Genomic DNA, 15,781 nt, shown 5'->3' with positions numbered 1-15,781 from the left:
ATAGTAAAGAATACACGTAGACCAGCATATTCATTTAACTAAAATAAATTTAATTACAATAGTATTCTAATATTTGTTTTATTCCGAAAAACTAAACGTAATTACAAATCACTTCCAATAACAATATAGCATGTTGTCATTTACATCTTGGACAAAATCTGCAGATTACATAATTATTATCTCTTCATGGTTTTGGTAATGTGGCTAACTCTTCAACTTCAGATTTCTCCATATTCTTGACCATTTCGTTTGCAATAAACTCAAGATCTTCTGACAATATCTTCTGAACCGTTTCTCCCTTCTCCGCCATGATATCTTCTATATTTTTCTTTCCATTCATATCACTGAACCAATTTAAGTTGTCAGCAATCAGATGCCTGTGCTCACAACCATCACAATTGACGATCACCACTCCCTTGTAGTAGGCAAGTTTTGTGATGAACTTTGTGCTTCTGGTATTACATTTTTTGCAGGTATACATTAATTGGAATTTGCCTTGAATCTGTATCTGTTCGGCGGCTTGTACATCTGTGAACTTGGTGCTAGTTGTGCTGAAGTTCCTTGGAGATACCGCTGTTGAAGCTACCGTTTTCGCAGGCACAACGAGACGTCTTCCAAAATATGAATTCCCATTGCTCGGAAAGAATACTATGTTGTTTAATAATCGCGGCGTGTGGTATTTCACTACGAAATCTATTAAAGTTTTGTGCGACATGTTTAATATAATTAGTTTTTACGCTTTGATAGGAATATTAGTATTGCATCACTATCAATAAGATTTCAAAATATATTATGCTGCCCAAAGAGCATATAATCACTACGTATGCTGCCTGCGTGCGACAAACACGCCGTTCATTCTCGTGACACAATTGACAGGTGGTGTCAGTCACTGTCAAACTTATGACATAATCTGTTTCAGTTACATTAGAACCCGATCGAAAGCTAAGTGACACTTTGGAGTTTTGGCGTTTTTTTCATGAGCTTAAATATTTCAATATAAGAGTGTTGCCAGGTCATAATATTTCGAGTTTTTTGGGTTTATTTTATTCTATTTAGATAGTTTTCAAGGTAGCTAGCTTATTGATACAATTTGACAAACATTCGGTATGTTAGTCATACTACCACAAGCTAATATTTACTTATATATAATTATGCAGTATAAAAAAGCAGTTTACAGTTAGACCACTCTTTATATTACTAATTAAATTACCCAAAAAGATTTCTATATCAGGATTAAGAAATGTTTTATATCTTTTTCTAATTTCTGCTTTCTACGAACTGTTAAAGTTTTTTTAGTCATATTGTGAAGTTTACAACATTTTCTTCTGTATTACGTATATTTAGCGACTTTAGCGAGTCATGCTCTAGCAACATCGGTCAAATCTAACATAACCTAAAAATTGAATATTCATATCATGAAAAATTAAATAAGTTTATTATATTCTTTACGTTTTTCAACGTTATGAAATTTCAACCAGAAAATGTGAAAAGCAGTGTAATAAAAACACAATAGTTGCCTAAAAGTAACTCTATTGCAAACACTTAAATTTAAAGTTGCTGCTGGCTTTCCTTTCAGCAATATGGATTCTGTGTGGTTTAGAGCTGATTTGTCTGATGAAATAATAAAGAATGAGGACATATTTGCTAAAACATCGAGCATTATTACTGGTAAGTTTAAATATTACGATATGCTTCCGTTTTTAAGGTAGTACCTATTTTTCTACTATGAAGAATCCTACAGTTTATAATACTTATAATTATATTTGTTTTGGTTTATTTCTTTTATCATTGTCGTTTGCCAACGGGGGGTTATTCTGTTTAGACAGTCCTTGGCCTCATGACCTGGCAGATATAAACAGATCCTTATCATATTATAATATTTGACTTTTGGTTAAATATTTTCGTATCAACTTTTTAAATTGGATCATAGTATGTATTATGATTTATGAATTAAATTACGTCAATTATTGTAACATATATACGTTTTCTAGAATCCTGTCTGCTCTCCAGTTATTTAAATCTCTTATAAGCATTAACTCCATGTTTGTATTTTATGTATCTAATAATAACTTTTTTTTAGACATAATGTCCTCTCACATAGACATAACACGCCTTGTTGAAAATATGGCCGGAGTCCTCACAAACAAAGAACCGGAAAATCGTGAAAAAGGAATGAGATTCTATACCAAAATCTTAAAAGAATTACCAAGAGATTTCTTATCGGAAAATCAAGTTAAATATATAACAAAATTTTATATAGACCGCTTAAAGGATAACCATAGAGTTATACCATCAGTTTTGGAAGGATTTTTGGCTATCATTGATATGAAGAACTATGATGTGCACTGTAGTGGGGAATTCTTTACTGTACTGTTTAGAGAAGTGCCATGCCAGTCACAAGTGAGACAAGACAGGCAGAATATCTATTTGATTATAAGGAGGTTATTAGAGAAAGATATTGAATGTAAGTATTACGATTTCTTTTAACTTTCATTATTTTTATACATCCTATCAACTTATATTACACGATGAAGTTAGTATTTTGATACTTCAAAACACATATGTAATCTGCCCAAGCATCAGCACAAATATATTTTACATGAATACTAACCATAATTTCTGCGATAAGTTTCGTCAAAAACATCTATAAATGAATGCCTGCTTACTAACTTTTGTAGTTGACACTGTCAATAATATTCAGCAAAGGATTTGATACAGATGCCATGTACTCTTCAGAAACAGTACCTAATGATAATTGTGTATTCTAAATCTTATTATGCACATCAGCATAAGTACAAGTAGGATGTGAATTATCAATTATTTTCAAATGTCAATCTATTTTACAGACATGAAAACATTGGGGCCAGACTTTGTCTATGGATTCATATCAGCAATGGACGGAGAGAGGGACCCACGTAACTTACTGTTCCTATTTGGATTTCTGCCAACGTTCCTGAGACATATACCACTTGGACATTTAGTGGAAGAAATGTTTGAAGTGATATCATGTTATTATCCAATAGATTTCCATCCGTCACCGGATGACCCGGCAGCTGTATCCAGACAGGACTTAGCCGATGAACTATGTCCATGTTTGTGTGCTATACCACAGTTCGGGGAGCATTGTTTGGTTTTGTTGATAGAAAAATTGGATTCCAGCTTAAGGTTGGCCAAACTTGATTCATTGAAGCTATTGGTTAGTTTATTTTGTTTAATTTTGATATTAAATGCAACTGTTAAACAAGAAAAAAATTGCATTAAAATAAGCTTGATTCTGGACGCATTGGTTGCCCAAGCTGAGCCATGTGGATAAACAAGTATAAATACTCAGTGATATAGGTATCAATGATGGTCGAAATTTTTCGCGTTTTGGCAGCTATTTAACAAACACAAGAAGAAGTAAACATGTACTTGAGTACATGTTTACTGTTATGAAATTGATTTCACAACATATTCATGCATTTCATCCAATATTGTACTGTTTTTCTTGTCCAAATGCAGTGAATTTCATGATTTTATGTCAGGGTTAAAATTATTTTCCTATTTTTCAGGAGAAAAGCTGTAAAACATTCCACCCAGAAGCTTATGACCCCTTCCTGAAAGCCTTATGGTCTTCTCTAAACAGGGAAATATCTCACAAAACTGATGAGGAATTAAAAATGGCTGCCCACCAAGCATTATCAGCCTTAGTTGCTAAATTGGCAACTTCATCTAACACAAGTCAATCATTCGAGAGTTTCATTAAAGGAATAATTATCTCCATGCAAACTGCCATAGCCGAGGCAACCACAGTTGCACAGTTTGTTCAAGCTACCAAAGTACTTCTAACAACTGCAAATGCTTCAAAAGAATCTTGTGTTCTCATAACCAAATCGATGATACCCGCTGCTCTGGCATTTTATGAATTAAACCCAACTCGGAAACTACAAATAGCAACATTAGAGTTTCTAGGCGATCTATACGAACTGGCGGTACATTGGGAGGTATTAGACGTTATTGAAAAGCTGGTCATTGAAATACCTCGGTTATGCTTGACTGCAGTCAGCCAGCCTGATAAGGAATACCAAATAGCGGGTTTCAAAACGATGATAAGACTAAAGAAAGTCATAGATACAGAACTAATCGTACCATTTGTGGAAGTATTGATTCATAATATCCAATATAGTCAAGAGAATGATGTTCTAAGCGTAAGTGTGGAGGCGGTTCATGCTTTAGCTAGGAAATACCCAGAAACTATCATGGCATTGGTGGTGAAAGGGAAATGTGACTTAGAAAATTTGACTCAAGATAAAACGGCTTTGAAAAAACGGCTGAATTTACTCTCAAACTTGGCAAGTATAGATGACTTTACAAAAGTAATTATAGAGGAAATGTTGAAATTGATCACATCAAAGGACCAGGAGGCCTTAAAAGTTGTAGAGGCGCTAAGTGAGTCGATGTCTAATACAAGTTTGTACAGTGACCAGAAGTTGACGCAAATCGAGAGTGACCACGGTCTCATAGACTCCATACTTTCCTGGATTATGAACGAGCCTTTAAACAGTCTAGACTCCTTAACCCATGGATATAACTTGATTTCTACGACAATAGCCAGCTTGCCAGCAGAGAAGCAATGTAATATACTGGCGAAACACGGACAAACGGTTTTAGAGAAATGTAAAAACGAGGAATGTTACTTCCTCACCTTAGAATCTTTGTATAACTCTTTACATCTAACAGTTTTTGAGACTAACTTTACTGAGATTATGTTGTTAAGTTTGAAATTGTCGTTATCTTCTGATGACGAACTTACTAGAAGAAAAGCATGCAGTTTGGTAGCTCACTTTATGAACAAAGCAGAATATGGTCAAAAATTCGATATTTTATATGATCTATTGAAGAATCAGTTGGCAACTTGTAATAGAGATAGTGAGAAATTGTGCCCAAGACTTATAATGCTGTATGGATGGATAACCAAAGCATTGGTATTGAGAGGAAGCAATTTGTTCCAGTTTTGGTTTGAAAAGGTAAGTTTTGATCATGTCTTCAGGAAAATAGCTTCCCAAGGATCTCTACAACGGTTTCTTGCGATCTTGAGTGCCATTCTGCCTGGTTGGGGCCATCTTATGCTACGTCAAGTGCGTCATAGTCTAATAGCCCTCATAGTACTTATTCATGAATTAACTTAGCGTAGAGCTGTAGAATGCACACTTTATAATTTTTACCAGTGTTTTACCATGTACAGTAAGTGCCCCAATTTAAGTAAAAAGTGGATTTTAAGAAAAATAATGAGATGTAAGATGGATATAAAATATCAATTTGCACACAATCCTAACTATAATCCTAACTTTTTTAGCTTTATTTTCACAACCATAACTTGATCAAAAGCAAAAGATCAGGATCGTAGCAAGTGGAAATCCGTGGTCTCTGCCTACCCCTCCGGGAAATAGGCGTGATTATATGTATGTATGTATAAATTGATCAAAATTTTAATACTTATTACAGATAGTAAAAGTCCTATCCGTACCAGACTACAGCCTAACCAGCGCCGAAGCGATCCATCTTATCATGACCGACGGCCCCGACCGTTTGACCCCTAAACACCACTGCCGAATAAGCTTACTGTACAAACAGCGGATGTACCAGAGCTTCTCTGCTTTGGCGAGTCAGATAGAAGTGACGGAGGGTACGAAGGAAAATGTATTACTTAGCTGGGCCTATGTGTTGGCGAAGGCGCCTAAGAGTGTACTTAATAATGACGTTAATAAGGTAAGGCACATTTATACTTTTATCTACACACATATAACAAATAATAAACCCTCTATGATGCGTTCAAAAACCGCAAATTACGGCAGTAAAGATAATCTGTTTTGTATAGTGTGTGATCAAATGCCGGTATGGCGGTTGTAACATACGGTTCCTGAACGCATCATGGAGAGCTTATAATATCTATGTAGATAAAGCAGTATATGTAACTGTACATAATTAGGCATTAAAATACTTGTGTGATCCTGTTATAAAACTCACTTCGTTCATTTCAAAAAGCCACACTCGTATTTTAATGCCTTTCGTGTACCAGTCGCATAAACTACTATTAAACGGCTGTGAATTTCCAATATCACATAATCCATTCCGATTTTCAATTTGTTTACCTTACCACTTACCCTTATTGTTTGCAGGTCCTACCCCTAGTGATCGATTCCCTACAATACGACAACAAGGATCTGTTGCTCGTCATGACTGATGTATTATCGGATCTGGTGCAAGCGAAACATATCATTGTGGCTGATAGCATACAGACCATTTTGCCACGGCTAGTGTACTTGTCCAAATATGTTAAGTCTATGGTAAGATATTTTGTTTGGTTTAAATTTTTTGTTAGGAAATTGATGGTATGTGCGCAGTCTGTGATAAAAGTAGAAAATAATATTTTTTCATTAAAGTAGACATTGATTTTAGGGAAGGATTAACCGTTTGACCGCCATAGTTGTCTACTGACGCGTGCGGGTACAGCCCAATATAAACCTTCGTGCATTCTGAAAAGGTTCATTATGACGCGCCGCGCCCGATCGTTCGCTCGGCGGCGTTCATAGGGTTAACAGTACACAAGAATTATTAAAAATGAAGTCTTAATTTTAACAGCTAAAATATATGACGCGGTTACTTAGCCTCGTAAATGCTGTAACAGTTGACAATTCGGGTTGATAATGATAATCAAAGCGGCTGCCTATTTTATTTTTGCGTCTTTATTATATACTGCCTAAATAAAATATTTACAATCCCTTAGACTAACTAACCTAACAATATTTTCAGGACGTCCGAATAAAAAGTCTCCAATGCCTATTCGACATAGCGCACACCTACCCCACCATGCTCCTGCTTCCATTCAAACAGGACGTGTTGTTGGACCTGGCGCCATCTCTGGACGACAAGAAGAGACTCGTCCGTCACATGGCCGTTAAAGCTCGCACGAGATGGTTCCTCGTTGGCGCGCCAGGGGAGGATAAGCCGAATTGAATAAATTGAATTAATAATATAATAGAAATGATGTGAGGAGGCCAGAGTAAAAACGATAAGAGTATTATTAAAATGTATTCTTTGACATTTTTTTAATTCTTATCCAGTACCAGGCGTGGCTCACTCCGCGATTTCGTCGCTTTGCTACAGGTAGCTAAAAGTACATCCGTTCGACCCAAATTTTGGGGTTTGCCATAAGCCGCGCGTGGCGCTGTCGCCACCTAGCGGCTATATCTGTGCTGATCGCGACAGACGCGTTTTGTTACAGAGTGAGTCTTCTGTACCTAGTACTATTATTTATTCTGTGCCAGTACTGCACCTGGAATTCAGTTAGGTTTTAATATTTATTTTAACTTTTTTCTAAGTTAATAGTTTTATTAGTTAGGCATTTAACTATTCTCTTATTTGAAACATTATTGTTAACCCTTAAAGCGTTTCTGTCACTTTTTGAGTACAGGTACTAAATGTGGCGCCAAGTTTAAACACTAAGTGCAGGCTAGAAAAGGAAAAGAAGGAAAGAAAGTGCTAGAATTGTACTTTTTTTAAAGTGCACGTTCAGATATTTGAAGTATGTACATTTGTCGCTCTGAATCTCCGATATAATTATGTGACGAATTATGATTATGTACCTAGTAAGTATGGCAAATAGACTGTATCGTTTATAGCCTGGCCTTTTCATTATTGTAATGTATGAATAGTAGCAATGTACCTACAAAAAACAAAAAGTTATATAATACTGTTACAACTATATACAGAAATAAATAAAATTATTCACGGCACAGTGTTTTTTTCCTTACCAATCTGGGTAGACAAGTTGTATGACATCAGCGCACACCTACCCTACCATGCTCCTGCTGCCATTCAAACGACGTGTTATTGGACCGGGCGCCATCTCTTGACGAAAAGAAGCGACTGGTCCGTAATGATTCCGAGGCGAAAGCGAATTGAAATAATAGGAATTACTTATGTGAAGAAACTGGAGTAAACATGATCCCATCAAAAACATAAATGTAAAAAAGGAGAGCCAAGTTCAATACAAAAATTATGCTTGGCTGTGGGGTTCACTGCAAAAAGAATGGAGATCTAAATGAGTGCCAAGTTCTATGCAAAATCCAAATATCTATTTATAGGAACAAAATAACATTATAAACAAGTATTAAACTCTATTTCTTTGCTTTATTGGATACCTATAACAATTGCTGTTATTTAAAAAAAATGCGAGATCTTAAAGCAGGTTAGATTTGACTTGGCCAGTTTTCATTACATCAGTCATTTTATAAAGTTATTCAACACATATATTTTGTAATTCTGATAAAAACTGGCCAAGCCAAATCTAACCTACTTTAAGATCTCACATTTTTTTTAAATAACAGCAATTGTTATAGGTATCCAATAAAGCAAAGAAATAGAGTTTAGTACTTGTTTATAATGTTATTTTGTTCCTATAAATACATATTTGGATTTTGCATAGAACTTGGCACTCATTTAGATCTCCATTCTTTTTGCGGTGAACCCCACAGCCAAGCATAATTTTTGTATTGAACTTGGCTCTCCTTTTTTACATTTATGTTTTTGATGGGATATCAATACTTTTTGTAAAGAAAACTAGGCAGGTATTGAGATTTAATGTTTTTTCTTGTGTTTCCGCTGCATGTTTTTTACTTCTGTTCTTTGTATTAACTATGTGGTGCCGCGCGCCGCCAACGACACACCGTTGGCCGGTTGTTTAGCGCGTATTACAGGTTTTTTGTATGGGGACCCCCCTATTTTTTAACTTTTTTTATTTTTAGATTTTTTCCTACGCTTACACACAATTACCGAGCTGGATTCCAAATTTCATCCTTCTAGGTCATCTGGAAGTAGGTTAGGTTTAGGTACTATATGTCAGTCACAATAAAAAAGAAATTTGTATGGGGACCCTCCCATTTATTAACTTTTTTTTGTTTTTAGATTTTTTCCTACGCCTACACACAATAACCGAGCTGGATTCCAAATTTCATCCTTCTAGGGCATCTGGAAGTAGGTTAGGTTTAGGTACTTATATGTCAGTCACAATAAAAAATGTTTTTTTTGTATGGGGACCCCCCCTATTTTATAACTTTTTTTATTTTTAGATTTTTTCCTACGCTTTCACACAATAACTGAGCTGGATTCCAAATTTCATCCTTCTAGGTCATCTGGAAGTAGGTTAGGTTTAGGTACTATAAGTCTGTCAGTCAGTCTTAAAATTTACGACTTTTTGACCTTCATATCTTTATAACCGTTTGAGCTAGCTTCATGAAATTTGGGCTTCTAGATGTCCTTATGGATATAATTAAACACACGTAGTTTTATGTGTTTACGTTAAAGATGTTTTGAGTTATAGAAGGGTCAAAAGTGGCACCAAGTGGTTCGTGTAATATTACACTTGGCGCTGGCTAGCCAGTTCCTTTGCTTGAACTTGGCTTGACACGCTGCCGCGTGTCTAGATAAGTGTGAGTATTGTTCTTAACATGTTTATGTTAGGTATTTTTTGTATTTATATTACCATCTAGTAATTATTCTAGTAGGCAGTACACCTAGGTCACGAGATATTCAAAGTCAACGTGAAACATTTTTCAAGTCCCTGTTTCGGAGGTCGTGGGTTCAAATACTGGCTCGTACCAATGAGTTTTTCGGAACTTATGTACGGAATATCATTTGATATACCACTAGCTTTTAGGTGAAAGAAAACATCGTGTGGAAACCTGCATACATCCGAGAAGAAATTCAAAGGTGTACATGTGAAGTCCCCAACCCGCATTGGGCTAGTGTGGGGACTATAGTATAGCATTGTATTGGAATTGCAAACAATAAATTGTATGAAGACGATAACTTTCATCATGGGCACCATATACTACCAAAGCTATGTGAAAACTACTATAACAAAACTTAACAAAAAGCTACGCGTCATAACCGTCATTACGCATTCGGATCTGAGCTCCCTAGGATTAGTTGGACAAATCTCTGCCCACTAGCAATTTGATATAAATTTGCATAAGCTGATATTGTCGTGGGGTTCGCTCTTTTTATGTTAATGAAGGGCTAGGTTTTTAATCTGTTTGGCCAAGGTTCTATTCTCAGCTCAGATTTAATAATAATAAAATACGATAACGTTTTCTAGATTTAGGATATCTAATATTAATTGAAATATTTAAATGGTGAATTATGAATTGCTAGAAACCTATAGATATTTTGTGTTAAATGTAAATTAGAGTCAGTCCAAGAAAAGGCTGCAGCGGATTTGATAGCCAACGCAGTGCAAGTGTCATTTACGTCATAATTTCATAGAAGTATGACGTTTAAAATAACACGTCCACTGCGTGGGCTATCAAATCCGCTGCAGACTTTTCATGGACTGACTTTATCAGAACTTTTAAATAGACTTTTGGCCTCCTCACCAAACAGCGCTACTCTTATCGGTCCTGCGCTACTTATAATTAATTAATTGTATAATTTAATTAAAATTCAGTAGTACGTAACTGTATTAACCAAACCCAAATATTCCTAAGCTACTATAACATCCATTAGCGCTCTAAGCCCAAACCCGCTTACAAAAACATTCCGTTTTTGCGTAAACACGTCCATCTGCTAAACGCCGACGCTATGCAAATTCAAATTGAATCATCAGTGGGCAGGATTTGTCCGCGTAATCCCGCGAAGGGTCCAGGCGCTAGTCTCAGAGACATGTCTACGGGAGAGTGGGGCAATTGCGAATTGGAAACATAATTCAAAACTAAACTCGGATACAATATATACTAATAGTCATTATATTCAAATTCAAAAAATATTCAAAATATAATTTGATATTATAGAGGGGCAGTACAGTGATCCCCACACTAGGCTTATAGCCTGTGACGAGGGAATCTAAGCGAAATACAGATTATTATTAAAGCTACATTAAAATTTACACTAAGAATTTTTATTAAATCACTAATCCAACTGAGTACAAAAGGACTTAAGTCGGTTAAAAGGTCTTAGTAAGTTATAAGTGAAAGTGTTTATGTGACGTTATGCGTGAATGTATGTGAGTATGTATGTATGAATTAGTTATATATATGTACAGAAACACCGATAAAGTGCAGACGATCTCTGAGAGGCGGGAAAAATAAACCTACTTAACAAACAGATGAAACATAATTTTTAAGAAAAAAAAACCGACTTCTATGGGGCCCGGTGAAAGATTATGGTAGATGGTGCACTATGTAGAAAAGGAGGTAAAACCAGTACCTACTTTCTAGTAGCATTTCGTTTCCGTAAGGGTCGTAGTTATCTAGCCTAACCTAACCCACTTCTCTGATAGCAGTTCGGTTCTGTGAGGATCGCAGTTCGAACCTAATCAAACCCACTTTTCTAGTAGCATTTCGTTTCTGTAAGACTTAACGGCGCATGCGGTGCGGTGTACGGGAGTTTGAGCGGGAGGGGTTTGGCATCATCATACCCACATTTTATGGTAGGTAATCATAGTGGTTTATTTAGTTTAGGTATCATAGTGGTTTTCCGGGTCAAGGTCCGGGTCTCTGAGTTAGAGTCCGGGTCCGAGTCCCGGTCCAAGTCCGGGTCCGGGTCCGGGTCCGGGTCCGAGTCCGGGTCCGAGTCCGGGTCCGAGTCCGGGTCCGAGTCCGGGTCCGAGTCCGAGTCCGAGTCCGGGTCCGAACCGGATCCGGGTATGAGTCCGGGTCCCAGTCCAAGTCAAAATCGAAATTCGAAATCACCAAACATGTACTATGCGTCGTTGAAGAGTTCTGTTCTGATCATCATCAGCAGTTCCACTTCATCAAATGCGACAGTTTTTAATGTAAATGCTTGATTTTATGATGAAAATACAAAAAATTCTATTTTTTTTTTTTTTTTTTTTTTTTTTTTTTTTTTTTTTTTTTTTTTTTTTTTTATTTGAAAAAATGTTTACATGACCTTACAGACAGATCCAATGCGCCATGAAACTTAACATTAACATATACCAAAGGTACATATAACAATCAGGTACAAACAAACAATTACAAATAACACAATTACAAATCACTAGTCCCTTATCACATACGTATATCTATACGTATGCCTTTAAGATTTGAGGAGTTCCCTCGATTCCTTATGGATCCCATCATCAGAACTCGAGCTTGACAGAAATGTGGCTTAAAAACTAAACTTGCTTAACAAACATAACGAAGGGGACAAATCGCCAAACGTGAATTATGCGTCGTTGAAGAGTTCCGTTCTGATCATCATCAGCAGTTCCACTTCATAAAATGCGACAGTTTTTAATGAAAATGCTTGATTTTCTGATGAAAATACAAAAATCTCTATACGCATGCCTTTAAAATTTGAGGAGTTCCCTCGATTTCTCATGGATCCCATCATCAGAACTCAAGCTTGACAGAAATGTGGCTTAAAAACTTAACTTGCTTAACAAACATAACGAAGAGGACAAATCGCCAAAGGTGAACTATGCGTCGTTGAAGAGTTCCGTTCTGATCATCATCAGCAGTTCCACTTCATCAAATGTCACGTTTTTGAATGTATATGCTTGATTTGTTGATAAAAACACAAAAATCACCATATGTATGCCTTTAAGATTTGAGGAGTTCCGTCGATTCCTCATGGATCCCATCATCAGAACTGGATTTTGACAAAAACGGGACCAATCTGTATGCATATACATACAATCAAAAAAATAATTTTCAAAATCGGTCCAGTAATGACGGAGATATGGAGTAACAAACATAAAAAATAAAAAAAATAAAAAAAATAATTTTTAAGAAAAAAAACCGACTTCTATGGGGCCCGGTGAAAGATTATGGTAGATGGTGCACTATGTAGAAAAGGAAGTAAAACCAGTACCTACTTTCTAGTAGCATTTCGTTTTCGTAAGTGTCGTAGTTATCTAGCCTAACCTAACCCACTTCTCTGATAGCAGTTCGGTTCTGTGAGGATCGCAGTTCGAACCTAATCAAACCCACTTTTCTAGTAGCATTTCGTTTTTGTAAGACTCGCAGTTCTAACCAAACCTAACCCACTTTTGTTCGGTTCTGTGAGGATCGCAGTTCAAACCTAACCTAACCCACTTAACGGCGCATGCGGTGCGGTGTACGGGAGTTTGAGCGGGAGGGGTTTGGCATCATCATACCCACATTTTATGGTAGGTAATCATAGTGGTTTATTTAGTTTAGGTATCATAGTGGTTTTCCGGGTCAAGGTCCGGGTCTCTGAGTCAGAGTCCGGGTCCGAGTCCCGGTCCAAGTCCGGGTCCGGGTCCGGGTCCGAGTCCGGGTCCGAGTCCGGGTCCGAGTCCGGGTCCGAGTCCGGGTCCGAGTCCGGGTCCGGGTCCGAGTCCGAGTCCGGGTCCGAACCGGATCCGGGTATGAGTCCGGGTCCCAGTCCAAGTCAAAATCGAAATTCGAAATCACCAAACATGTACTATGCGTCGTTGAAGAGTTCTGTTCTGATCATCATCAGCAGTTCCACTTCATCAAATGCGACAGTTTTTAATGTAAATGCTTGATTTTATGATGAAACTACAAAAAATTCTATACGTATGCCTTTAAGATTTGAGGAGTTCCCTCGATTCCTTATGGATCACATCATCAGAACTCGAGCTTGACAGAAATGTGACTTAAAAACTAAAATTGCTTAACAAACATAATGAAGAGGACAAATCGCCAAACGTGAACTATGCGTCGTTGAAGAGTTCCGTTCTGATCATCATCAGCAGTTCCACTTCATCAAATGCGACAGTTTTTAATGAAAATGCTTGATTTTCTGATGAAAATACAAAAATCTCTATACGCATGCGTTTAAAATTTGAGGAGTTCCCTCGATTTCTCATGGATCCCATCATCAGAACTCAAGCTTTACAAAATTGTGGCTTAAAAACTTAACTTGCTTAACAAACATAACGAAGAGGACAAATCGCCAAAGGTGAACTATGCGTCGTTGAAGAGTTCCGTTCTGATCATCATCAGCAGTTCCACTTCATCAAATGTCACGTTTTTGAATGTATATGCTTGATTTGTTGATAAAAACACAAAAATCACCATATATATGCCTTTAAGATTTGAGGAGTTCCGTCGATTCCTCATGGATCCCATCATCAGAACTGGATTTTGACAAAAACGGGACCAATCTGTATGCATACACATACAATCAAAAAAATAATTTTCAAAATCGGTCCAGTAATGACGGAGATATGGAGTAACAAACATAAAAAAAAATAAAAAAAAAAAAAAAAAAAATAAAAAAAAAAACATACAACCGAATTGATAACCTCCTCCTTTGGGATTTGGAAGTCGGTTAAAAATAGGTAAGTAGGTGATGAGATATGTAAAATTAATTATATTTGTAATTTTTTTTTAATAAGGATCGTCATGTACAAAGAAAAACATGTCAAGCAATCACATTACAATAAATACCTATAAACTAACTTATATACTAAAACTACAAATAAACATAGCACAATACATAAATTATTAAATAAATTCTATTTTAATTAAAAACCAGATACCAATTACCAACCCTACTCATATGTATGTAGTTGCCATCAATCAGTTTCTGTTCGGCAATATGATGTGCAGTTTTACCTTATACTTAATGGTTTCCCCCTATCTTTTTCAAACTTTCTTTTTTTGCAAATTTGGCGTGATCGTCATTACCTACTCTCCCCCTGCCTATCTACCTTTATCTGTATCTACGGCGTTCTATCCCCGTTGCTGTACCTAAGCCTCCTTCGGTTGGATTTTGATAATAACAATTGACGATGCAGAGCGATGTATATATAGATAGGTGTCCCTATAAATAGGTATGTATAGTAATTTTACGACCGGATTCTTACGTAAGATACCTCTATGAGAATCTTATTGGATTATATACCTACTAATTGATCAATATTTACGTTGCATTATTGCACCCGACTGTTACATAGATACCTATACCTATATAAGTCGGGTGACGATGTAATTATTATGGTAGGTACTACCTGATCGACCTGATCTGATGATGGAGATAGCAGGTGGCCATTAGGAATTCTGCGATGAAACAACGCAGCCTACATAATTGTGTTTGGAGTTTTTAGAATTCGATAATTAGGTATTAGTTGCATGTGGTTTTGTAATCTTTTACAACTAGTATTTTTCAATTATGTTAAGACTAACCACAGCTTCTTAACTGCTAACTAACCTAACTAATTTCTTTAACGGTTGGCACCTCCTAATCCGGAACCGTTAACTTTAATACAACAATTAACCTTTATTCCAACAATTAGCTCAATACTTACATTTTATTTAGGGAAACAGTCCCGGACTTAAGGTAACAGTTTACGTTCTATAAGCACCCTTAATTAATGAGCGATAGGTCCTGTAAACATTATCGTAGGGCCCGTGTACAGTGTTGCCAACTCGGATTTTGAAAATATGCTAGACTAATGTCTAGATTATGCCAAAATTATGCCAAAGATTTTTTAACCACCTATGCTAAAAAAATGCTAAAATATCACTTACTTAAAACACATAAATTTTTCAAAATTACCGCCTTTTTCTACTGACAAGATCTGCTTGTAGTAGAAGAGCCGGCCGCAAATTTTCTAACCGACTTGATACCACGATGAAATGCACAATGGTTTCCCATAAAAGTGATGCTAAGTCCGAATTCGATAGTCTGCCACGGCGGAACTTGCCGAAAGTACGAAAAAGAAGGCCACTTCCGGTGCGAAAAAAGGGGGCTGATTTAACCCATCTGATACCGAAATAATAGTTATGGCAGCAGTTAGAAATTTACA

The 15,781-nt window shown here is 36.5% G+C and overlaps 3 protein-coding genes across 3 annotated transcripts in view; 1 reads left to right on the top strand and 2 right to left on the bottom strand.

Moving 5' to 3' along the window:
* The window catches only part of LOC134667950 (delta-1-pyrroline-5-carboxylate synthase), a 267,662-nt gene that overhangs the window by 138,147 nt on the left and 113,734 nt on the right, over nucleotides 1-15,781 (bottom strand). The gene's annotated exons all lie outside the window — the stretch shown is intronic.
* On the bottom strand, nucleotides 63-834 carry LOC134667934 (DNL-type zinc finger protein-like). Its single transcript, XM_063525355.1, has one exon. It carries the CDS (start codon nucleotides 713-715, stop codon nucleotides 185-187), a length of 531 nt encoding a protein of 176 aa, XP_063381425.1. The 5' UTR covers nucleotides 716-834; the 3' UTR covers nucleotides 63-184.
* Nucleotides 1,386-7,761, top strand: LOC134667947 (MMS19 nucleotide excision repair protein). The gene is made up of 7 exons (XM_063525370.1): nucleotides 1,386-1,668; nucleotides 2,081-2,464; nucleotides 2,847-3,196; nucleotides 3,552-5,010; nucleotides 5,489-5,748; nucleotides 6,159-6,326; nucleotides 6,793-7,761. Exons 1-7 carry the CDS (start codon nucleotides 1,581-1,583, stop codon nucleotides 6,994-6,996), a joined length of 2,913 nt encoding a protein of 970 aa, XP_063381440.1. The 5' UTR covers nucleotides 1,386-1,580; the 3' UTR covers nucleotides 6,997-7,761.

Source organism: Cydia fagiglandana, chromosome 10 (assembly GCF_963556715.1).
Source record: "Cydia fagiglandana chromosome 10, ilCydFagi1.1, whole genome shotgun sequence".
In the NCBI taxonomy this organism is placed as follows: domain Eukaryota; kingdom Metazoa; phylum Arthropoda; class Insecta; order Lepidoptera; family Tortricidae; genus Cydia; species Cydia fagiglandana.
Note: the sequence above shows the minus strand (reverse complement) of the source record. Positions and strands in the feature narration are given on the sequence as shown.